The sequence below is a fragment of the Periophthalmus magnuspinnatus genome, chromosome 17, assembly GCF_009829125.3.
Source record: "Periophthalmus magnuspinnatus isolate fPerMag1 chromosome 17, fPerMag1.2.pri, whole genome shotgun sequence".
Classification (NCBI taxonomy): Eukaryota; Metazoa; Chordata; class Actinopteri; order Gobiiformes; family Gobiidae; genus Periophthalmus; species Periophthalmus magnuspinnatus.
The window spans coordinates 28,115,791-28,140,513 of NC_047142.1; the positions used below are offsets into that span (position 1 = coordinate 28,115,791).

Consider the following 24,723-nt stretch of genomic DNA (forward strand, 5'->3'; position numbering starts at 1 on the left):
CCTCGATGAGCTTCATTTGGAGCCGAATGCTATCACACTCAGTACACTTTATACGGACATGTTTTACCACAGAAGAAAAGCACGGCACATTTACCAGGATGTTCCATTTATTTGAACTGATTTAGTTTATGATCAACATGAGACAAAATTGTCGGCCTGTCACTATAATCACTATATCCACTTATGGTTCTATATATGAAAGATGGAACTATGTTTTTTAGAGTCAGTATTAATTGTGATATTTTTCTTTGCAATACTGGGAAATTTTCAATGATCAGATTTAAGCTGTAAAACTTTGAATTCATAACTTGTCTGACGCATTCCAGATGCAAACTATCACCTAAAGCGTTTCATTCTGCTGTTTGTTAAAAATCATGAGCTGCAAGAAATATTGTAGATTGAGAATAGTTTTTGTGGTTTAAATCTGTGTGGGGTTTTGTGTCAGTGGCTGAAATGAGTTTCAATATTATTGTTCATCTATGTTTACTTCAGAGATATATCGATATGTGATTGTGACAGGTCTGACAAAAACAAATTTGAAGGCATCTCCGCCTGCGGTTTCAGAATCTCATTTTTCACATGAACCAGAACCACACAGATCTGTTCTAAGGAATGATACGTCAGAATAAGTAAAAAAAAAAATGCAGACACACATTTAAACAGGTTATAAATATTTTCAAGTAAAAGATTATAGATATTATGTTGAATTGTAGCTTTAAAAAACAATCCAGTAATACGTTACAGATAAATGTATAACAAAAAGTACAAATGTCATAGCTTCAGCTTAAGCCACATGGATCCTACACAGACACAACACAGCAGCAGCACAACACTATTTACATGTACGACACAGAGGCCTGAGCCGCCTCCGAGTCTGAATGTGAAACAACTGAAGGAGCTGCCTCTGGTTAAAACCTCTGGGATTATTTAAAAAAATGTCCAGAAATGAGATTTCAAACTTCAAAAGGGACTGATGTACGTGTACAAAACATTAAACCAACTGACGGAATTTAAAGATGCACTGTATCTTTTCTGGTGGGAGGGTACACAGTCTACGTGTCCATGGAGACATTGCTTCACCTGTAAAGTTCCACAGTATTTTCAATTTTTATGTCGTTGTTGTCGTTGTGTGTTTTTATTGCTCAAAATACGCTGGTAAACCTGGAATTTGACCTAGAGCTTGTGTCCATGGTGACAGACACGTTTAATGCCCCTCTGTGAAACAATCTGGGCAATGAATGCAATGACATCTCCGTGGAGACAAGCAGATGATGTAACCTCCAGAAAAGGGTCATAGTGTGACTTTAAGTAAAAGCAGAGGGGAAAATGTTGAGACTGGAAAATGTTGAGACCTGGTCCCATTAATCATTATAATATTATTTAGTTAGGAGTTATTCCCTGGGTTTAAAAAAATGAGCTCTACAACGTAAACAATTGTGGGGTAACAGCTTATTTTCATACAAAAGCAGCAGGAGCGCATTTTTGATTTGTTTTTTAAGAGCACATAAAAGTGAGTTTCCTCTGAAGGGATGGAGGGATGGGAATGTTGGAGGGGAAAGAGAAGTCTACAGGACCCTCTCTTACGATGACTCTGGAAGCTTCTTCACCTTGTTGATTTCCTGAAGACAAAAAAACTGGATTAATAGTAAATGGTCACATTTTTATGAAGCACTTTTCCAACTTCAAGGCTCAAAGTACTTTACATCAAACAACCACTCACACATTCACACACATTTATACACATTTACATTTATACACATTCACACATCAGTGCACACAGACACTGGGCCGAGGAGGGTTAAGTGTCTTGACCATAGACTGTATAAAGAAGTGAACTAAGTGAGTGTGACGTCACCCACAGCGTTCAGCTCCAGTCAAATGAAGCTCATTGAGGCTACAGCAGTTATAGGTGAGTTCCATATTTGGACATCCGACCACGAGTATCATAGCAACTAAAGACCCAATCTGGAGCAAGGCTGATGAACGCAACGCCCCTTCCTGCCCGCACTGCTGGTTTAGCACGGAGCGAGTGCTTAGCAACGCTGCTAATCAAACCTGTTGCTAACGCTAGAGGGAGCGATCTCGGGGAAAGAAGGCGCATGATTTGTCTGTTATTAATGTTCATGTCTTGATTTACAGACACAATAGTGAAATAACAACCTCAGGATCATGTACAGCGGGTTAATACGAACATTTAAGACCAAAATGATGAGTCTGACAGCAGTAGTTGCAGAGAGAGAGGGCACAGTTTTTACATGTAAAGTGAATTGGAGCCAGAGTCGAAGGAGCCGGAAGCGCACCCATGATCACTTCCTATTTGGAACGCTGTAGCTAACAGGTTAGCTATGTCCATTTATATATACAGTCTATGGTCTTGCTCAAGGATACAATGACAACATTTATCTGTGGGAGCTGGAATCACACCACCAACCTGTGTGTGTGTAGCAACTGAGCCACTGTTGCGCCATATAATTAATAATAATATTGGTATTGGTAATGATGATGTGTCCTGTATAACATTAATTGGCTTGCTCCAGTACAGATATATTGTATAAGCTAACCTTCTGAGTGCTGTCTGCATCAAATTAAATGTCAGATAATCAGGAAGTGTACATTAACATGCTAGTAGTAGTTAGCTTTATCGTCTCAGCAAAACTCTACTCTGGTCTCTCAGGGTTGTGCTTATAAACTCATCATGTTGAATAATTAGGATGTTCAGAATGCGTAAGGTGAGTGAGGAGCAACATTGGTCAACTGCAAACTGTTTAAAAAGAACTATTTCTGTTTTTCACCTAAAAGAAATCAGGTATAGCACCTTTAAGTCTCTCAGTTTTTAATATTACCTCAAGAAGAGCCTCCTTTAACTGGACGTAGGCTTCGTCCAAATGATCGTTGATTATAACGACGTCGAACATTCCAGGTTCTTTACCTGGCCCAAGACAGTTTAGGTCAGTCTTTAATAAAGTCTTTAACATCATCCATACACTTTCATTTAAGTTGGACTTACTTAACTCCATGTCGACTTTAGCTGCATGTAAACGCCTCTGCAAACTCTCCTCTGACTCCGTTTTTCTGTCTCTCAAACGCTTTTCCTGCAAAACAAAGAAATAATGTCACTCCAGCAGTCAGTCCAGCGAGGCTTCAGTGGAGACATTTGGACTGTCAAACTGAATCCATCCATTTTCTTCCTCTTATGCGAGGCCGGGTCACAAGCACAGCTATCTGAGCAGGGACTCCCAGACTTCCCTCACCTCAGGCACTTCCTCCGGCTCATCCAGTAGGACCCCAAGGCATTCCCAGGCCAGCCGAGACACATAGTCCCTCCAGCATGTCCTGGGTCTTCCCCGGGTCCTCCTCCCTGCCAAATTCATCTGCTGCAAACGCTCTGTAACACTTCTGTTTTGATGTCAAAGATTCATTTTATTTTTGTCTCTGTAAAAGTATCAAACCTGAATAATGCCTGGAGTGTGAATTTTAACATTTAAAATGTAAAGGCTTGAACAAGTTCCAGATTTTAAATTAAACTGTAATAGTAGTACTGTATGATGGGGTTTCAGGTTCCAGTTCTAAGCAACATCTGAGGATTTTTTCACATCCATTTAATTGTTAATTGTGAAATTTAGGCTTTGGTTTTATGGGTTGTCAGTGAGGCATTATTGAATACACTGCGTCTTTACAACACAGAAGTAACAAAATGCTGAAATAACAAAAGTGGTGACCACATACTATAAAAAAGTGGACTAAGTGTGACGTCACCCACAGCGTTCGGCTCTAGTCAAATGAAGCTCATTGAGACTAGCAGTTATAGGGGTGAATTTGGAGCAGAGTTCCATATTTGAAATTTTGACCGCAAGTAACAGAGAGAGAGGGGCTGTTGAATGTAGCGGCGCTTCCCACTGGTTTAGGAGAGAGCAGGTGCTTAGCAACGCTGTCCACCAAACCTTTTGCTAACACAACCTCGGGGAAAGAAGGAGCCTGATTTGTCTGTTATTAATGTTCATATGTGTGCATATCTTGATTTACAGACACAATAGTGACATAAAAACCCCAGGATCATACAGAGCGGGTTAGTACGAACATTTAAGACCAAAATGATGAGTCTGACAGCAGCAGTTACAGAGAGAGGGGCCACAGTTTTTTTATGTAAAGTGAATTGGTGCCAGAGTCAATGGAGCCCGAAGTGTGCCCATGATCACTTCCAGTTTGCAGGTTAGCTGTGTCCATTTACATATACAGTCTATGGTGGTGACATAGCTACTTTTAGTTATACTTTCATACACTGTTCATTATGAATTAACCCTATGTCTGTTTATTTTTATATTTATTGAGGCTGAATTATTCTTCATAAACCATTTGTTCATAAGGAAGTAACTCTGTATTCATGCCTAATTAACCTTTTTAGAACGTGCCAACTTGGTTTCCCTAAGTACACAGTTGTAGTAGCAGTACACACCAGTACGTCCAAAGAGGGTGGCTGAATGGAGATATAGATGGGGTTGAGGTCAGTGTGTTTGATGTTCCGGACGCCCTGCATGTCGATGTCCAGGATACAGATGAGTTTCTTGGCCTGGACGTCCTGCACGGCGGCTTTACTCGTGCCATACATGTTCCCGGAGAACACTGCGTTCTCAATGAATTCGCCGTTGTCGATCCCAGCCTGCATCGCCTCCCGAGTGACGTAGTGATAGTCTGAGAAGAGTAAGACACTTATTTAGAATCTTAATTATGTCCAGGGGAATTGACAGGGGAAGACAAAGTGGTCTGTGGTCCCCGGCCCCAGGTGTTTAAGGGCTCAGAATCAGAACCTCTTAGTTAATATTAGAGGGGGGGGCATGTGAGGATTCCTGCTCAGGGCCCCAAATTTGTGTCGTCAGGCCTTATTACGCCCAACGCAATGGCACATTTTAAAGTGTGCTGGATCGATATATTATTTAAGGAAGTATAATTATAGTAATAATAACTTCATTTGTACAGCACTTTCCAAAAACGAATTACAAAGTGCTTCACAACAGGTAAATACCTCATACACAGAAATAATAAAACAATAAAGTGTTATTGCTGCTAGGAGGTTTTATTAAATACAATACAGTAAGCCATTCTATAAAAGTGGGTTTTTAAAGCACATTTAAAAGCACCCACAGTGTTGGACAGTCCAATCTCATCTGTGTGTGTGTCCAGAGCTTTGAGGCCCTGACCAAAAAGGCCCTGTCCCTCTGGTTAGAAGTCTGGAGGAGGGACAGTGAGGAGTGTCTGCTCTGAGGAGGACAGGGAGTGGATATAGGGACATATAGGAACATATAGTGACCACAGCTCACACATGCAGCAGGAGCCAGGTGAAAAAAATAAATCAGCAGGATATTAAAGTAAAGTTTAAGATTTACTGGAGCCAGAGTGACGTAGCAGAGACACGAGTTATAGGCTGATACTAGTTCTGCACATGGGTTGTATAAATAAGTGGACTAAGTGAGTGTGGTGTCAAATGAAGCTCATCAAGGCAAGCAGTTATAAGGATGAATTTGGAGCAGAGTATGGAATTCCAACCACGAGTATCATAGCAACCAAAGAGCCAATCCGGAACAAGGCTGTTGAAGGTAACGCCCCTTCCTTTCCACACCACTGGTTTAGCAGGGAGTGGGCGCTTAGCAACACTGTCAATCAAACCTGTTGCTAACACTAGCAAGAGTGACCTCAGAGAAAAAAAGGCAGCTGATTTGTATGTTATTAATGTTCATATCTTGATCAATAGTGAAGTAAAAATCCCAGGATCATGTAGACCGGGTTAATACAAACATTTTAAGACCAAAAAATGACAAGTCTGACAACAGCAGTTACAGAGAAGGGACACAGTTTTTACACAGAAAGTGAATTGGAGTTGGAATTGGAAGCCGGAAGCGCGCCCATGGTCACTTCCTGTTTGGAACGTGTTAGCCATGTCTATTTATATACACAGTCTATGGAGTACAGCCCACAGCTCCAGTTCAGGTCATACAAATGTAATTGAATCAAAGCTTGAATCTTACCTTTGCCGTTCACTTCTCCGGGTCTTGGGTTCCTTGTCGTATCTGCAACGCAACAGACCACACTTTTACTCACGTTAACTTTCACTTTCTGTTCAAAAAGATAAAACTGATCTGGACAAACAGACACATGAGTGAATAGAGAGTACAGCCTCACTCACAGAACAGAAACACATCTTGAACTATAACTGCCAGTTTATGTTTCTAAATCTACTCAAAGAAGTACTACTATGTGGCCATGATGGCTTGGCAGATCTCAGAAGCTAAGCAGGACAGGACATGGTCAGTAATTGGATGAGAGATCACTTAGAATATGAAGAGCCACAGGGGGCGCCAGCAGCAAAAACTGACATTGTGTCCTCACGCAAAACACTTCATCCAGTATGAAAGTGGTGTGTGCGTGTGTGAGTGCTGGTGGTGGTTGGAGGGGCTGATGGCGCAGGGCAGCTGTGGCCACAATTGTGAATGAATAATGGTCTGTACAGCGTCGTTAAGTGTCCAAAAATGTGCTGTGTATACAATATTATTATTATTACCCCAGAAATCTACTTATACAAAACGCGATTCGCACGAAATGTGACTCGCATGAAATGCAGCTCATACGAAACATATGAAAAATTAGTCCCATTTTAACTGAGTCGTATTAAACGTGACTCATCTGAAACATGACTCATTTGAAGTACTCACGTGACACACTGAAGCCAAACACACTGTCGTACTCCTTCATCAGCTTCTTCAGCAGAGTGCTCTTCCCCGCTCCAGACGGGCCGCTCAGCACCACAGGCCTGGGGCCAGCCATCGCTACAACACAAACAGAAACTCTTAAATCAGGAAGAAAGAAGAGGAGGAAGAGGAGGGAGAGGAGAAGAGCGAAGAGGATGAAGAGGAGGGAGAAAAGAGTAGTAGAGAAGAGGAGGGAGAGAAGAAAGGGAGGAGGGAGATAGGAGGAGAGAAAGGAGAGGAGGAAGATGAGGGAGAGAAGAGGACAGAGAGAAGGGAGAAAAGAGAGATGAGGAGGAAGAGGGAAGGAGAGAGCGAAGAGGAGGGAGAAAAGAACAGGGGGAGTAGTGAGACAGGAGGAGAAAAAGGAGGGAGAGGAGAGAAGAGGAGGAAGAGGAAGGAGAGGAGAGGATAGAAAAGGAAAGAGGGTAGGAGGGAGCAGGGAGAGGGGAGGAGGGAGAGGAGGAAGAAAGGAGGAGCAGAGAAGAGGAGGGAGAAGGGAGGAGGGAAATGGGTGGTGGGAGAAGGGAGGAGGGAGAGGAGGAAGAAAGGAGGAGGGAGAAGGGGGGAGGGAGAAGAGGTGGGAGATGGGAAGTGGGAGAAGGGAAGAGGGAGACGCTATTCAAACCTGTATTTTGTGTCAAACCAGTGCACTCTCTTTAAAGGGCTGCACTGAATAACTGCACAAGTCAACAAAACAAACACACCCTCAACACTTCTAAACACTCAGAGGTGCGTTTGAAAGCTGTGATGTTACCATGGAGCTAAACCAAGAACAATACTGGTCTAATTGGAGAGTCCCACTTAGACACTGATTATGACGATGGAAAAACAAAAGCAAAAACACCAGTCTGGAGCCAACAAGGTTAGCGAAGTTAGCAAGGTTAGTGTCAAGAGAAAATGAGAATGATTTTACCTCAATGGTTTGGTTCCTGTTGTGTGTTTTTGCCTGAAGTGATAGGAAAGAATAAGAAGGGTGTGACGCTTTTGGAGTATGTAGACGAGGAACATGGGAGGGGCCCCACACACACACACACACACACCCACACGCGCACACACACACACACGCACACACACACACACACGCATACACATAACCACATACACATTTTCATTTGGGTAAATGTAGAGCAAATGTAAGAGGATCAGAAACATGTTTTTCTATTAAAGTAGGATTATTCTGCATTTCTCACACCCTACACCATGGATGAGGGCTGTCCAGTTAATCAAGTTTCTAAATATGGGTGTTTTAAATGCTGAGGTCCTCAGCCAGTCCCATCAGTGTGTATGGTTTGGAGCAGAGCAGATTTTGGAAAAAGAAACGCGACTATTTTCTGTTAAATGGGCATTCAATAAATATAAATATCCATTGCATATTTACATGAAATAGTATTGAAAGTATTTTAACATTTTCACCCAGAGATAGATCATAAGACAAAGACGGTTTGTTTTGTTTTGTAAAAGATCTGTTGTGCCCACAGACTGTATAAAGAAGTGGACTAAGTGAGTGCGACGTCACCCACAGCGTTCGGCTCCAGTCAAATGAAGCTCATTGAGGCTAGCAGTTATACGGGCCAATTTGGAGCAGAGTTCCATATTTGGAATTCCAATCATGTGCATCATAGTAACCTAAGAGACAATCTGGAGCAAAGCTGATGAGGGTAACGTACCTTCCCGCCCACACCGCTGGTTTAGCAGGAAGCATGCGCTTAGCAACAGGTTTAATTGACTGTGTTGTTAACAATAGCTGGAGTGACCTCATCGAAACAAGGCGCCTGCTTTGGCTGTTATTAATGTTCATATCTTGATTTACAGTGACAATAGTGAAATAAAAACCCCAGGATCATGTAGAGGTGGTTAATACGAACATTTAAGACCAAAATGATGAGTCTAACAGCAGCAGTTAAAGAGAGAGATGACACAGTTTTTCAATGTGAAGTGAATTTGTGCCAGTAGAGCCAATGGAGCCGGAAGTGCGCCCATGATTACTTCCTATTTGGAATGTGGCAGCTAGCAGGTTAGCTATGTCCATTTATATATACAGTCTATGGTTCTGCCTGATTACATTACATCCAGGCCTGTCATGATAGTCACTTATCGTTCAATATATAAAAACTGGAACTATATGTTTTGGGGTCTATGAGAAGAACAGACATCAAAGGATGTATTCATTATTAAAGGTCTGCCAAAACATCTCAAAATAGCAGAGTTTGGGCAAAACTAAAAACATTTTGAAATGTTACTAGTACTGATTTTCTATTGAAGATCTTGATGGAACACAGTGAGAGTGCTAGTGCTATACAGTATTATAATTATATACTCATTATGTCACTTTTAATGAGCCTGTTCTCACCGTAACTTTTTTCTTTCTATCGAATCAGTGAATGAACACGAGCTCCTTTAAACAGAAAACAGCCAAGTACATGTGCTGTGATTAGGATCAGAGACATGACAACATATCTAAGAAAGTGATATATATGATTTTATTCTATAAATATAATCTTGTTAAAAACAGTTATAAATCACATCTGGATCTTTTCTTTTTTTTTTTTTTACCGTATGCTGTTTGTTCCTCTGTATCAGCTGATATTGGTGGAAACTTTAACTCAAAGTATCGGATCATAAGTATCGAAACAGAAAAGGGTGGATTGGTGCAGCCCTAGTTTTGGAGTCAGTGTATAGTCCTAAATTAGATTAGATTAAATTAGATGACGATTAGTTGAATAATAATAGGTTGTTTTGAATCAAACCTGTGTCTCACTGAACAGTGATGCTACAGGCACAGAAGTGCATCTCTCTGTATGGTTTCATCAGGAGCAAATCAAACAGAACACCTGCTGTTCATCTACTCACATGTCCAGTGGTCCTCACACAGCTCCACAAATCGTCCAAAATGGCACTGCTCCATATTAGCATTACGGCTACGCTAACATCTGAATCAAGCGTTTTGTAAAACTACAGGAGAACTTGACCCAGAGCACGGTCAGTGTCAGCACACAGACAGGCCACTGCAGGTGCATCTGACACGGACACTTCAACACTGCAGCGGGATAATTAAAGGCATACACCTCCTACAAGCATGCAGACAGACAGGACACACAGATAGACACAGACAGACAGGACACACAGACACACACACAGACAGACACAGAGACACAGGACACACAGACACAGACAGGACATACATACACACACAGACAGGATGCAAAGATTTGGAGTCTTATAAAGCTTCAAATGTAGGGAAGTGTAGTGTAGTTTTGATAAAGATTTTAGCTTAATTTTTTCAACTTTTTTTTCTATGTTTTTATTTGTTAAAATTTTGAATGTGTTAATGTGTTAAAATAAACCTTCAGCCTTTTCATCAGGTCTCAGGCAATAATAAAAAAATAGTTTTACTTTTCAGTCCAGTTCAAAAATGTAGCGGAGTAGAAAATACAGATACTGCTCTCAAATGTACTGAAGTAAAAGTAAAAAGTATACAATGTAAACTCTACTCAAGTAAAGTACAGATACCTAGAACCTTTATTTAAGTACAGTACTTTACTTATTTTACTTTGTTAAGTTCCACCACTGGAAATCAATTTTGGAAATCACTGGGCCTATAGTCCTTTACTCACTCAATGGGATATTGGTGTTTTACTAAGATTAATCTGATTTATATGGAACAGCACAGACAGAAGACAGTGTGGAGTGAGTTTGTTTAGTTGACAACAGCCCAAGCCCAATCACAATAATTTAGAGAAACAGACAAAAGTTCCTGTAAAATCAGAAGCTGGATGATGCAAAATCTATGGAGTGTAAAAATTATTCTGTTTGTCTGTCCACCACAAAGCCTGACATATTTGTATCTGGTGAAAAACTACAATTGGTTGAAGAATATAAGTACCTTGGCATCGTAATCGACTTGCATATTAATTTTAAGTCACATGTTAAACAAACCATCAAAAGGGTCAAATTCAATTTATCAAATTTCAGATTCATCCGAAATTCTATGTCCACCCAAGCAGCCAATATTTACATGCACTCCATGATTTTCTCGCATCTGACTTACTGCCTGACGAGCTTGTCCCAGGCCAACCATACCACACTCAGACCACTACAATCACTGTATAAACAGACACTCAAAGTTCTAGACAAAAAACCACGCCACTTCCATCACTGCAGCATCTTATCTAAATATAATATTTTAAGTTGGGAGAATCTGATTAGATTCACAGATGCCTGCTTTGTTTATAAAATCTTACATGGACTCGCCCCTCCACCGCCCAATGACTTTGTTAGCTTAAGATCAAGCTCAAACTGCATCACCAGAGGAGCCTCAAGAGGAGACTGTCTGATCCCATTCAGAACGACAGCCTATTCTGTTAGAGCTTCTAAAGGGTGGAACAGCATCCCTACAATTATCAGGGAGAGCTCCACATACAGCTCCTTTAAGTCTCAATTTAAACGTTGGCTTTTAACAAATCAGACCGTCAACACCAAACTCCTGCTGCTGCCATCTAGTGTTTGTCCTTTGAATGTCCTTCTCTGTAATTCTGCTTTAACGAATCTTTTATTGCCCCTTTGTTTATTTTCTTGTGCTTTTTTTAACATAATCTTTTACTGTTATTAATTGCATGCTGTTCTTTATAACCTGTCTGTTTTAATTATTTTTCTTCGCTATGATTCACTTCTTAAGACTTAAGGCTTTTCTACTTTTTAACCATGCTTGCAAATGTTTTTATAAGGAGCTATCTGTACATCACGGCAACGGACAACAGATGAAAACTAGCCTTTTGGCTAATTCTGGCATGTTAAACAGTTACTGTTGGTCAACATGCACTGTCCGCTATAAATAAATTAATTAAATAAATAGTAGCAGTCACTTTTTTATTATTTTTAATAACAGAACCAGAAAATAATGATTCAATTAATAAATATAAAGACACTTAAATATAAATGCAAACATAATACAATAGACTTTATGCAGAGGACCTGATGGGACAGGACATTTCTCAGCGGCGATCACTTGAGTAATGTGTTTTATAGTTTTTTTTCTGTCTGTATATTTGTTTCATGTTGACCTTTTTATGTGAAGCACTTCGGTCAACTCTACTCCTCTGTATGAAACAAACTGAACATTAAAGGCATGTGACTGTAAATGACAACCATGTGAGACCAACACTACACCATTAATACATCATTACATCTAGCACGTGACCCCTCATCAGTCATGTCCTGCCCATTACACGAGTTACCTTCATCTGACTGCGTGTGCCTGTATGGATCATGTTAAAACAGACATAGACATGTTGTTCATTGAGACTTTGTTTGATATTTGACGCCTTTGTGATCTGCAAGATATTTTATAAAATAGAGCAACAGCAGACCCACTTTACACCACAGCTCTGTACTTTACACCACAGCTCTGTACTTTACACCACAGCTCTGTACTTTACACCACAGCTCTGTACTTTACACCACAGCTCTGTACTTTACACCACAGCTCTGTACTTTACACCACAGCTCTGTACTTTACACCACAGCTCTGTACTTTACACCACAGCTCTGTACTTTACACCACAGCTCTGTACTTTACACCACAGCTCTGTACTTTACACCACAGCTCTGTACTTTACACCACAGCTCTGTACTTTATACTTAACTTGCTTACTTGTACAGCTGCACAGGGGCGCATGAGGACCAGACGCATTGTTGTGTTAGATAATATGTTCAATGCAAGAAACATTTCACATTTTTGTTTCAGTTGAAAACACCAGAGCCTTGATGGCTAACTGGAGGATGGATAACATCCGGGTGGAGCCTATTTTGCAGAAGAGTATTGGAAAAAGAACACATTTGCGTCGTACCTGAATAAAACCTCGTGATAAGCCTCAGGTACATCGGAGTGCGCGTCAGTCCAGGGCGCGGGGGCCGTGTTTGGAGTGTTTTCTGGCTCCAAAGCGTTTTGCTTTTGAAGTGAGAGCCATCAGGGTTTGGGTTTGCCTTTAGTACTACCTACGTCATCACTCCGTGACAAAACATTAACATGCGCGTGGGCGCCGGAAATATACGTCACCAGCAAGCGCCGAGACGTGTTTATATTTTAGCATCTACAAAAAAAAATCCCCGCGGTATAGCACAGTCCCGTATATTTAAACAAACATAAACGAAGGATATTTGAAGAAACGACCAAAGGAGGAACGCTAAAACGAGCGTCAACGAACTTCTGTTGACATTGGCGTTGCATTAGCATATTAGCATAGCTAAAGATAAAGGCGTCGGAGCAAGTCACGAAGGAAGATTTGATATAAACTCGTATTTACCGTGCTCTTTAGTGTCGATCAAACAAACACGAGCCCGTTTACACCATCTACGTCACTGAGTGCAGACTTTAAGTTGAGCCGGTGAAGGCCTGAAGGCGCATTAGCCCCGAGAGCTAACGGAATACAACCTCAGTCTCAGTCTGAATCCGAGTGTCTCCAACCTCAGACCGAAACTCTTTCAGTCCGGAACTCTTCGTCTTTAAAATGTTCGGTTCGTCGCGGGCCGGCGGGGTCAGAGGAGGACAGGACCAGTTCAACTGGGATGACGTGAAAGTGGATAAACACCGGGAGAATTATCTGGGTGAGTGTCGTATCTTCGGCGCACATGACTCTGGGCTGGATGAAGCTGCGCTGTGACCTAAAGTCTGTTTCATACCTTGAAGTGTCGCGTCCCTCATGCCACACGGGACTGGCTGACGGGTGGGTCGGTTGTTCGGTTTGTTGGATGTTGGTCTTTTGTGCTGCTTTAATGGTTATGGGTCTTTGCCCTCATGGCCCTGTGCGCGGACACGTCTCCAGAGCGTGTGCGCACCGCTGTCTCTGTGCCAAAGTGGCGCTACGCAGCAATGCACAGCTGCAGCACAAACGCACCGCACAAACCTAGGGTCAAGTGTCTCGGTTAATACAGGATCATTGTAAATAGCTGCACTAGTCAGGACTAGATCTGAGGAACACTGATCACAAAAATGATCTCAATATAAGAAATATAACCTGTATTTGTCCCACTGTGGGGATTTTAAACTGTTAAAGTACAAGAACAGCAGAAGAATAAAAGTCTGCAGTCAAAAATTAAACTGACTTATTCCGACCTTTTTAACTAGAATATTAAAATACATGTTTTTATTATAAAATTTTATTTTATTTGCAGAGGCCGATATTAAGCTATATAGTACTGACCAAATTTCTGTTATATTGAAGTTTACAAATGAACTTTTCTCTTTAAAAAAAAAAAAAATAAGTAAATGTATTAATCTGGGATATAAGTTCATATTTTCTCTAATTTATTCTGCGTAAAAAAACAAATCTGATGCAGTGAGGACAGACTGGGACTGACACGCACGCACACACACACATACATACACACACAGAGACATAGGAAGTGATGAAAAAGTATCGGCTAAATTTTCGATATTGGATATGATAACTGGGGAAATGCTCCAATATTGCAGATACACCATATCTCATGTGTTTTATAGTTATATAAACTCTGTCTCTGTGCTTGTAGGGAACTCACTGATGGCCCCTGTGGGACGATGGCAGAAAGGCAAAGACCTGACCTGGTATTCCAAAGACAAAAAAGGAGCCGCTTTGTCCAAAGCAGAGGAAATGGCCGCCGTGAAAGCTGCAGAACAAGAGGCCATGATGGCAGCTCTGTGAGTTACACGCATCGTGTTTCACATACTAAAACAGTGAAAATGCATTCAGTCAGTTTATCTTTGACTTTTACAGAGGACACAAGAATATTAAGAGACAACCCACCGGCCTCACAAAAGAGGTAAAGAGTAATTTTATTTCATGTTTAAGCAGATATTGTTTTGAGATGTGATTCTTGTTCCTCTGACAGGACCTGGCAGAAGTTTATAGACGAGAAGAACCAGAAGGGGACGAGCGGAACGTTGACCGCATCTCTGGACTGGGCAGTTCTAGGTCAGTTCCTGTCCTGTCCTGTTTTCTGCAGCACCCAGTGAAAAGTAGTGGTAATACGTCTGTGATGTGACTTACAATCGGGGGACGTCGAATATGTCATCGTCATTATTATTATTATTATTATTATTAATATTTATATATTATTTTTTCATGATTTTGATTGTGATTTTCAGATTATATTTTAACAATGCATTTAAATGTGCCTGTAAATGTCTTAGTTGAGGTTTAGAAGATTAATTAAAACAATAAGAAACAGCTTATAGACACATCCTCGATATTCTAACTTTGCATATCTCCAAACAACTATGGCGACAATATCCGTGCATCCCTAATTAGATTTTTTACATACATTCATTTTTGGTCAAACAGTGATAGAAGTACTCAATTTTGTTACTTAAGTAAAAGTACAGATACTGGAACAAAAAAATTTAAAAAATACTCAAACCTAAAGTTATCATTAAAGTACCTTTTAAAAAATTTACTTAAAGAGTAAAAAGTAAAAGCATTTCACACAGATTTTGAGTAATAAAACTTAAAATGTGGTGATTTTGATAAAGATTTGAGCTGAATTATATATGTACTTAAGTACAGTGCTTTACTACTTTTACTTTTTGTTCCACCATTGGACATGATGATTTTACTTTTCCAGTTTCCATTTGATGAATAATGTTGTATATTTGTACTGACAGTGGAGGGAGGAAGATGGTGCTGTCTCAAAAGGAAAAAGAAGCTGCCAAAATGGGGCTTCCCGTCTTCACTGTACGTTAACTGTACACAAATACATCTGACCCATTTATTTATTGGATTATTAGACTTGCAAAATATATTACAATGTTGTTTCTCCAGCATCACAAGACAGAAGGTCAGCCTGAAACATCCTCTGTAAACACATCCGAGAAAGTGCAGAAGGAAGACGTGGAATCGAGGTGAGAGCATAAAATACGACAGGACATGATGGTTTCCATTAATAACTCATCATTGTGTCATTTTTAACAGAGAAGAAAACAAAAAGAAGAAGAAGCACAAAAAAGAGAAGAAGAAAAAGGACAAGAAGGAAAAGAAGAAGAAGAGATACAGAAGAGACTCATCCTCAGAGCCAGATGACAGGAAAAGGTCTGTCCAACTCTCACCACAAGAGAGCACTAGCATACAAGAATGTTCTCTATACTGCAGGCTCATCGACAGACATTTGGGAGGCCGGGGCAAGACGTCTCACATGGGCCCCCCTCTAATGTAAATTAATTGAAAGAGGGTCCAATTCACTGGTCTATTCACAGTGAATTGGACGGTTTGAACCCAACCCATGTGTGTACTGCAGTTGTGTTCTTTGACAAATCAGAATCGGAATCGGAATCAGAAGACTTTTATTGCCATAGGCTGTGAACACAGTTCACAAACTAGGAACTTGCTTCGGTGAAAAAGTGCAACATAAACACACTGAATAAATACAAATACAAATAAGGGCATGCACAAAGTTAAAAAGATATGCTTAAAAAATCAAATGAAATCCAAATACAACCATATGCTGCATTGTGACATCAGGGGGCAGGGCATCTGGTTTAAAAGTCCTGCCAAGTCACTAGATGCATTTTTATGCTGTACAGACAACAGCGTACTTTAGTAACTCCATATAATCCACTGTTTAACTGGAAAAGGCCAAAATAATTGTGATTAACGATTATACCACGATAAATATTAAAGTTGCTGACGGCTTAAAATTTTCTGGATGTGAATAATTATAATTTTAATATTTTTAAAAAACTACACACTCTAACAGTTGTTTAAATTCAGAACTTAACTATAAATTCCTTATAAGTGCCAATAACAAGACATTGGTGTTCGTGTCTGCGTACATTACAACATGCAATGTATTTTTGATTTAACTATTTACTATGAACCAGATATGCTGTCCTTGCTAAAAAGTGAAATTAATTGGTTTGTTCTGCACATTCTGGTGACATAATGGGGATTATCCTTGTTGGCACGTTTCACGATTATGTAAAATGTCCCATGAACGATTATTGTCAACACTTTTTATCACAATCTTGAGGTATCAAGATGCATACATTTAAAAAAATAATTGAGAATCGTTTGAATCTTTTGAAATGAGAACAGCACTTGAACACCTCTCCCTCAGTTCTGGCTCTGCGACCCCATCACTGATTATTTGCTTCCTTTTGCTCTTCAGGCACAAAAAGGACCACCATCGTCATAATCCATCATACCACAGTCAGAGTGGAGCCAGACCCCATGACAACCATTCACAGAGGGGAGCAAAGGGCGGCGGGCACCTCTCCCACGGCGGGCACCCCTCCCACAGTGTGCACCCCTCCCACAGTGATCTCAGGCAGAGACACGACACAGACTCATCCGACGGGGGGTCTCCAAGGGCCCGGTTCAGGACGGCCCCCGACAGAGACCCACAAAGCCACAGGCGACGACACGACACGGACTCGGACTCGGACTAATGTGATACCCCCACCCAGGCCAGAGAGGAGCTGGACGCAGCCCAAAGAGTGTTCACTACGCGTAGATGTAATGTTTTTAACTATTTTTGTTGTTTTATTACCATGGCAACTGTTCAGTTTGATTTGTATTTTATGAGCTTAAATAGATGGAGATAAAATGTTTTGCTCAGTGACCTCAGTGCCTTTTTTCATATGTGCTCAATATCTGAACATGAATACGGCTCCAGTAAAACAGAATTCATGTTTTAATTTTATTTAGACCCTTCAGACTGAAACTTTATAAGATGCCCATGCCCCCCAAGGTGTTCCTGGTCCCCAGTTTGAGAATTGCACATTTAAACATTTATTTTCAAAAGTAATACAAACAGGACATAAGGACACAACAACAGCATTCTTCCGTGGGAGCTGGAATCACACTACCAACCTGTGGGTCACTGGATCTGACTGCTCTACCAATAATCATAATGTCAAGAGCGGGAGTCGAACCGCCAACCTTCAGATCAGTGGACAAATACTGCTGTCCATTATAAGAATTGCCTGTAACCAAAATAGAAAATGTTCTTTTCAGTGTTTTTAATTCAAAGCCAAAGCTGCTTTTTCAACAATTTTGTTTTGTGTAAATTTTAATATTTTTAATATTCTCTAGTTGGGTTTGCTCACTTCCATAATTTATTCTCATCCAGAGCGGCAGACATTTTTCCCAAACCTTGGCTCATGTGTTCCTTGTCCATCCCGGCCGGACCCTGCTCGGCTGTGATCCCCCTGGAATGCTCTCCAAGGCTCAGAATGGACTGGAGTGTTTGCACTGGCCCTGAATCGGCCTGAAAGAGGGTTATTCTGCTGCCGGACACCTGGGGGGCACACTAAAAAGAGCAAGCCTTTCATAATGAAGAGAGTGGAGGAGCTGGTTACCGTTAGACCACCTCACACAGGCAGCAGCAGGGGGCGCAATAGAGACAAAGACACCCGGGGTCTCCTTCACTCAGCACTGTGCTTACAGGCCTGGGTGCGTTAACCATAGCAGCCTAATCAAGCTAAAAGAATGCTGTGTTAAATTGTAAGCGGTATATAAAGTGTAAAGGCTCCTCATTAGGGCTTTAACCCAAATATGGCCGGTTCGGTTTTACCCCGGGGCAGCGCGTTTCATCCCAGGTCAAAGAGTGTGTTGCTCAGTGGGAGATTGCACCATGAGCTGTACAGGCTCAGAGTCACTGTTCAAGTGTCTATTATTCTGTTATTATTGTGTGGGTTCTATTCAAGGGAAGGAAAATAAAACTATGCCTGCTGCACAACTTTAAACTATTTGGAGAAATCAATGCTTTTTTAAACGATCCATGAAGAGTTAGACGTAATAAAACAATTATAGAGGAAAATAATGAATAAAAATGTAACATAAATAGTCAACTAAAATCAGTGTGTTGTGTGATGCGGACGCTGTATCGGACTGTTGTGGTAAAGAAGGAGCTGAGTCAAAAGGCAAAGCTCTATATTTTGGTCAATCTCTGTCCTACCCTCACCTATGGTCATGAGCTTTGGGTAATGACCGAAAAAACAACATTGTGGATACAAGTGGTCAAAATGAGTTTCCTCTGTAGGGTGGCTGGGCGCACCCTTAGAGATAGGGTGAGGAGTTCAGTCACACAGGATGAGCTTGGAGTAGAACCGCTGCTCCTCCACGTCGAGACGAGCACTGGCAGGAGGCCCGGGTAAGACCCAGGACATGCTGGAGGGACTATGTCTCTGGTTGGCCTGGGAACAGAACTTACGCTAACAAGGCCTCTCACGATAATTATTATATTGGCTTATCGTTCTGTATAAAGATATTTTTGGTCATTTTGTCTATATGATCAGATTTAAGGCATAAAAGTTTGAATTCATAACTTGTCTGAATCATTACAGACTCAAACTATCGACTGAAGTGTTTCATTCTGCTGTTTATTTCTTGCAGCTCATGATTTTTAACAATATTGTAGATTTAGAATAGTTTTTGTGGTTTGAATCTGCTCTTGGTTTTTTGTGTCAGTGGATTAAATGAGTTTCAGTATTATCGTTTATCTTCTGTTTACTTCAGTGATATATCGAACTTCAGACTGTGATTGTGACAGGCCTAACATTCAAATTATTTCATTAAGGATTTTGATTACAGGCCAGTTTTTAGTTAAATAAAATAGAAAAAATAAAAAAATAAAATAGAAAAAAATGTAAAATATGAAAACATCGCTCCACAAGTTTTATTTTTCAATAATCAACTTTATTGCATAGAGAAAATACAGAAATCAGTTACAGAAAATATCCAGTCACTTCAATTACAGTGCCTTATCTCACATTGCAAACAGAACATAAATCAAAATAAAAGTTTTCAAACATCAGACTAAAGACATTTTATCCACACATAAGCAAAAGTATATAGATTAAAGGTTCTAAGCCGTTAAGATGTCCCTAACCTTCAAATAAAATATATAATGAGACTATAATGAGCAAAACAAAAGAGCAATGATTAAAATTCATATTTGATAAAGCCTTTAGTACAAACATGAGGGGCGTCGCGACTCCATCTGCACAGTGCAAACCAGTGAGGAGGAGGCAGGTACCTGCTTGGCTAGAAATGCGTGTTGTTAAATGCTCAACACAACCTGAGATCTTGTCACATGATTTAAAAATGGCGCTAAAACAAAGTTGGGCAGTAATAATAATGTGATGTTTGTCTACAGTACAAACCAGCGCTGTTCATTCCTACACTGTCACATCAGATTGCATTGAATTATGGGTCCAAGGTGCTGCTGGTGATTCTCTATAAATCCTCTTTTGATTTAAAACTAAAGGATGCCCCAAAAGAGAAAGACAAAAGTAGAATGAGTTTGAGTGCAAGAATCCTCCCCTTTAACCACATCTATTTACAGTAAAATAATGTTTACAAGAATCTTAACCCCCACTGCGTTTTAAAAAGGGCTTTGAGGTCAAGGCAGCTTCCAGTCTCTGGGACAAGGTCGCTTGGTTTTCAACACCGTATGAGTACATACAAAGACATTTGGTGGTTATATGGACACAGGACCTGGCATCATTTGCTGTTTTTCAGCTGGGTCGATAGCCAGTCCAATCCCTCATACAGGCCATCTCCATTGGTGGCACAGGTGGCCTGGATGTACCAGTTCCTGTTGCGTAAAGAGTGAAGGCTCAGTTTCTCTGTCAGCTCAGCTGCAGACATGGCGTTAGGAAGATCCTACAAAAGAAAACCCTTTAAAATGTGTTTGAGGTAAAATACTTTATTCTTAAAGCAGAAGGCAAAAGGCCAAAGCCAGGAAAAATGAACTGGTTTTAATCTACGCCTTACTATGTGGTGTGAGATTACATTACATTACTATGCGGTGTGAGATTACGTTATCATGTGGCGTGAGATTACGTTACATTATCATGTGGCGTGAGATTACGTTACCATGTGGCGTGAGATTACATTACCATGTGGCGTGAGATTACATTACCATGTGGCGTGAGATTACATTACCATGTGGCGTGAGATTACGTTACGTTACCATGTGGCGTGAGATTACGTTACGTTACCATGTGGCGTGAGATTACGTTACGTTACCATGTGGCGTGAGATTACGTTACCATGTGGCGTGAGATTACGTTACCATGTGGCGTGAGATTACGTTACCATGTGGCGTGAGATTACGTTACCATGTGGCGTGAGATTACGTTACCATGTGGCGTGAGATTACGTTACATTACCATGTGGCGTGAGATTACGTTACGTTATCATGTGGTGTGAGATTACGTTACGTTATCATGTGGCGTGAGATTACGTTACATTATCATGTGGTGTGAGATTACGTTACATTATCATGTGGTGTGAGATTACGTTACTACTACTGTGCAGTACCTCTTCACCATTGACACACACGATACAGGTGCCCTATACACAGGCTCTTTAGACTTTGGTCTGGGGGTTGCGTGTCCAGTCACATGACCCTCTCACCTGTTTGTTGGCAAACACCAGCAGCACGGCGTTCCGTAGCTCGTCTTCGGCCAACATCCTCATGAGCTCCTCACGTGCCTCAGTGCACCGCTCTTTGTCGTTACTGTCCACCACAAAGATCAGGCCTGAAAACAAACACACGTTTACATAGAGTTTAAATGTTTGAAACTTCGAACTAGATCAGAGAAACCATTACCTTGTGTGTTTTGAAAGTAATGACGCCACAATGGACGGATTTTGTCCTGACCACCCACGTCCCACACAGTGAAACTGATGTTCTTGTATTCCACCGTCTCCACATTAAAGCCTGAGAGAAAACAAACAGGTTAGACAGTTACATGATGTTTAGCTCAGACACAGAAGTGAATGGAGACAGACCTATTGTGGGAATAGTCGTGACTATTTCTCCCAGTTTGAGTTTGTACAGAATGGTGGTCTTCCCTGCAGCATCCAGCCCCACCATCAGGATCCTCATCTCCTTCTTCCCGAACATGCTGAAGAGCTGGGCGAACATGTTCCCCATGGTGACGGTGTGAGGTAACGAGTCTGAACACAGCAAAGTGAAAGAGTAAAACAGCAGAGTCTGAACACAGCAGAGTCTGAACACAGCAGAGTCTGAACACAGCAGAGTCTGAACACAGAAGAGTCTGAACACAGAAGAGTCTGAACACAGCAGAGTCTGAACACAGCAGAGTCTGAACACAGCAGAGTCTGAACAAGTGAAAGAATGAAACAGAGTCTGAACAAGTGAAAGAGCAGAGTGTGACTGGCACAGGAGGCCAGGCTTTAGGTGAAACATAGAACAAGGCATCTTGAAAAGCCACGTAATCTTTAAAATCCATTGCATCAAATCAACTAACTCCAAAATTTCAGTAGTGTCCTCCTCAACTGAAGTAGGACAAGAACCAGATCACCGGGTCTTACTCTATCCGGCTAATCACCTTCGTTAGCTTTTAGCCAGAGCTCGTTTCGCTCTGAACAGAATTGTGTCAACTTTGCTTTTGGATCACTAAATAAACTCGTGTGAGACGTGTCCCTGCGCGGATCATATTAAACACTGTGTGTAGAGTAGAACATGTACCGTAAAAGCAGAGAAAAGTGCCTTGAAAAGTGCGGAACAAAGTGCTGGAGCCTCGTTAAGGCGTTTCCTCGTTGGGAAAATGGCGGTGTTGTTTTGACACGTCAGCGGCGCCCACTTCCGGTCCGCCCCCTCCTCTAACAGTGGACACCACACTGCTCCCTGCCGCTACTACCGCGCACAGCACACTGCACACACACAGCACAGCACACACACGGCACACTGCACACACAACGTACATAAGTCTCACACACACTGCACATACACACACAGCACACACACATACACACACGGCACACACACGCACACACGGCACACACGCACACACAGCACACACATACAGCACACACGGCACACTGCACACACAACGTACATAAGTCTCACACACACTGCACATACACACACAGCACACATACACACACGGCACACACACGCACACACAGCACACACATACAGCACACACGGCACACTGCACACACAACGTACACAAGTCTCACACACACTGTACATACACAACACACACACAGCACACTGCACATACACACACACACAGCACACACACACTATACACAGCACACACACACACATGGCACACCGCACACACAACGTACATAAGTCTCACACACACTGTACATACACAATACACACACCACACTGCACATACACACACAGCACACTGGACATACATACACACAGCACACACACGGCACACTGCACACACAACGTACACAAGTCTCACACACACTGTACATACACAACACACACACAAATTCACACACAGCACACTGCACATACACACACAAACAGCACACACACACGGCACACTGCACACACAACGTAAACAAGTCTTACACACACTGCACATACACAACACACACAAATTCACACACACAGAGCACACTACACACACACATACTGCACACACACAGCACACACACTATACACACAAACACACACACACTGCACAGCACACTGCACATGTGAGGGAGTGCTGAGGAGATGAGCACATGTATCCCAGGCCAATCTAAATGTACTTTTTACATTTACTTCAGTACATTTGAGAGCAGTATCTGTACTTTCTACTCCACTGTATTTTTAAACTGGACTGAAAAGTAAAAGTATTTTTTATTATTGTCTGAGACCTACTGAAAAGACTAAGGGTTTATCTTTAACACATTCATAATTTGAACAAAGAAAAATATTCAAATAAAAACAGAAAAAAAAACTAAAAATTATCGATTCAATTGTTTCTGTTTAACAAAATTCTGCTAAAATCTTTATCAAAATCTCTGCATTTGAAGTTTTATAAGACTCAAAATAAATAAACTTTTACTTAAGTAAAACTATCGCATGGAAAAATGTATTTTTTGCTTCAGTATCTGTACTTTTACTTAAGAAACAAAATTGAGTACTTCTTCGCTGTGACAATCATTGGCTCACAGGTTAAATAAAGGAAATTTTTTTTTTTTGGTGGTGCTGTGGGGGTGCTGTGGTGTTGCTGTGGTGGTGCTGTGGTGATGCATTAAAAATGCCATCAATTCTAGGACACAAATAACACCCCGGCAGATTCTTGGACACTTAGAGATGACTCATTTTGCCCCTGTAACTGACAAAACTGTCCAAGAGATGGTCACCAGTCTGAGTTCATCTACATGCTGCCTTGGTGTGTTACCCACTAAATTTCTAAAGTCTGTGCTCAACAGTTTGCTGTCACCACTCACATAGTTAACATATCACTTCAATCTGGAACATTCCCAAGAGCTTTGAAAACTGCGGTTATCAAGCCTCTCCTAAAGAAGAGCAGTCTTATTGCCACAATACTGAACAATTACTGATCAATCTCAAATCTGACGTTTTTAGGCAAAGTCCTTGAAAAGTTATTTACCAACAACTTATTAACTTTCTCCAAATAAACAACTCCTTTGATATTTTCCAGTCAGGGTTTAGACTCCACCACAGCACTGAGACTGCTCTTATCAAGGAGACAAATGACATCCGCCTGAACACTGATGCCGACAAAGTCTCACTCTTGATCATGTTAGATCTGAGTGCTGCCTTTGACGCTGTGGATCATGGGATCCTCTGACAGAGACTAGAGGACTGGGTGGGCATCTCTGGTACTGCACTGAACTGGTTTAAGTGCTATCTAGAAAACAGGGACTACATGGTTGAAATTGGAAAATGTGTCTCAGATAATATGTCCCTGACCTGTGGAGTGCACCAGGGGTCAATCCTGGGACCCCTGCTGTTCAATCTCTACATGCTGCCATTAGGCCAGTTAATACGCAGCAATAATGTGTCCTACCACAACTATGCAGATGACACTCAGATTTATGTTGGTCCATATTCACCTGCTGGCAGCAGGTGAATATGGACCAGTGGATTCACTCAGCCACTGCATCCAACAGATCAGTGTGTGGATGCAAAACAATTTTTTCCAGCTAAACTCAGACAAGACTGAAGTCATCATCTTTGGCCCACAGAAACATAGAGAAAGTGTTAGCAGACACCT

The 24,723-nt window shown here is 41.2% G+C and overlaps 3 protein-coding genes across 6 annotated transcripts; 1 reads left to right on the plus strand and 2 right to left on the minus strand.

Moving 5' to 3' along the window:
* Window positions 1–92: 92 nt before the first annotated feature.
* On the minus strand, window positions 93–13,589 carry guk1a (guanylate kinase 1a). Of its 4 annotated transcripts, none has more exons than XM_033982932.2 (7): window positions 13,419–13,589; window positions 6,705–6,818; window positions 6,021–6,062; window positions 4,454–4,689; window positions 3,008–3,092; window positions 2,844–2,929; window positions 93–1,619 (listed from the first exon to the last, which is right to left on the minus strand). In XM_033982932.2, the coding sequence occupies exons 1-7, from the start codon at window positions 13,438–13,440 to the stop codon at window positions 1,581–1,583; spliced, it is 624 nt and encodes a 207-aa protein (XP_033838823.1). In that variant the 5' UTR covers window positions 13,441–13,589; the 3' UTR covers window positions 93–1,580. The 4 variants fall into 4 exon arrangements, with proteins under 4 accessions (XP_033838823.1, XP_033838822.1, XP_055084502.1 ...); XM_033982931.2 differs by lacking the exon at window positions 13,419–13,589 and adding an exon at window positions 12,587–12,759; XM_055228527.1 differs by lacking the exon at window positions 13,419–13,589 and adding an exon at window positions 9,591–9,683 and having other exon boundaries at window positions 100–1,619.
* c17h1orf35 (chromosome 17 C1orf35 homolog) lies at window positions 12,752–17,267 on the plus strand. Its single transcript, XM_055228522.1, has 8 exons — window positions 12,752–13,343; window positions 14,268–14,415; window positions 14,492–14,537; window positions 14,607–14,689; window positions 15,379–15,448; window positions 15,536–15,615; window positions 15,686–15,802; window positions 16,878–17,267. The coding sequence occupies exons 1-8, from the start codon at window positions 13,247–13,249 to the stop codon at window positions 17,155–17,157; spliced, it is 921 nt and encodes a 306-aa protein (XP_055084497.1). The 5' UTR covers window positions 12,752–13,246; the 3' UTR covers window positions 17,158–17,267.
* A 2,119-nt stretch (window positions 17,268–19,386) lies between these two features.
* arf1 (ADP-ribosylation factor 1) lies at window positions 19,387–22,368 on the minus strand. Its single transcript, XM_033982501.2, has 5 exons — window positions 22,215–22,368; window positions 21,512–21,679; window positions 21,330–21,440; window positions 21,134–21,258; window positions 19,387–20,377 (listed from the first exon to the last, which is right to left on the minus strand). The coding sequence occupies exons 2-5, from the start codon at window positions 21,654–21,656 to the stop codon at window positions 20,216–20,218; spliced, it is 543 nt and encodes a 180-aa protein (XP_033838392.1). The 5' UTR covers window positions 21,657–21,679; window positions 22,215–22,368; the 3' UTR covers window positions 19,387–20,215.
* Window positions 22,369–24,723: the final 2,355 nt, after the last annotated feature.

Bases quoted from the DNA above. Each gene is read 5' to 3' on its own strand.
- guk1a (XM_055228527.1), bottom strand. From the start codon at position 9,645: ATGGAGCAGTGCCATTTTGGACGATTTGTGGAGCTGTGTGAGGACCAC. The intron at 6,819-9,590 runs GTGAGTAGATGA...TTTGTGTTGTAG, and splicing joins GTGTGAGGACCACTGGACAT to CGATGGCTGGCCCCAGGCCT. The intron at 6,063-6,704 runs GTGAGTACTTCA...GTTGCGTTGCAG, and splicing joins GTTTGGCTTCAGTGTGTCAC to ATACGACAAGGAACCCAAGA.
- arf1 (XM_033982501.2), bottom strand. From the start codon at position 21,656: ATGGGGAACATGTTCGCCCAGCTCTTCAGCATGTTCGGGAAGAAGGAG. The intron at 21,259-21,329 runs GTAATGGTTTCT...GTTTGTTTTCAG, and splicing joins TTACTTTCAAAACACACAAG to GCCTGATCTTTGTGGTGGAC. The intron at 20,378-21,133 runs GTGAGAGGGTCA...TTTCTTTTGTAG, and splicing joins TGGTGTTTGCCAACAAACAG to GATCTTCCTAACGCCATGTC.
- c17h1orf35 (XM_055228522.1), top strand. From the start codon at position 13,247: ATGTTCGGTTCGTCGCGGGCCGGCGGGGTCAGAGGAGGACAGGACCAG. The intron at 14,538-14,606 runs GTAAAGAGTAAT...TTCCTCTGACAG, and splicing joins CCACCGGCCTCACAAAAGAG to GACCTGGCAGAAGTTTATAG. The intron at 15,449-15,535 runs GTACGTTAACTG...TTGTTTCTCCAG, and splicing joins TGGGGCTTCCCGTCTTCACT to CATCACAAGACAGAAGGTCA.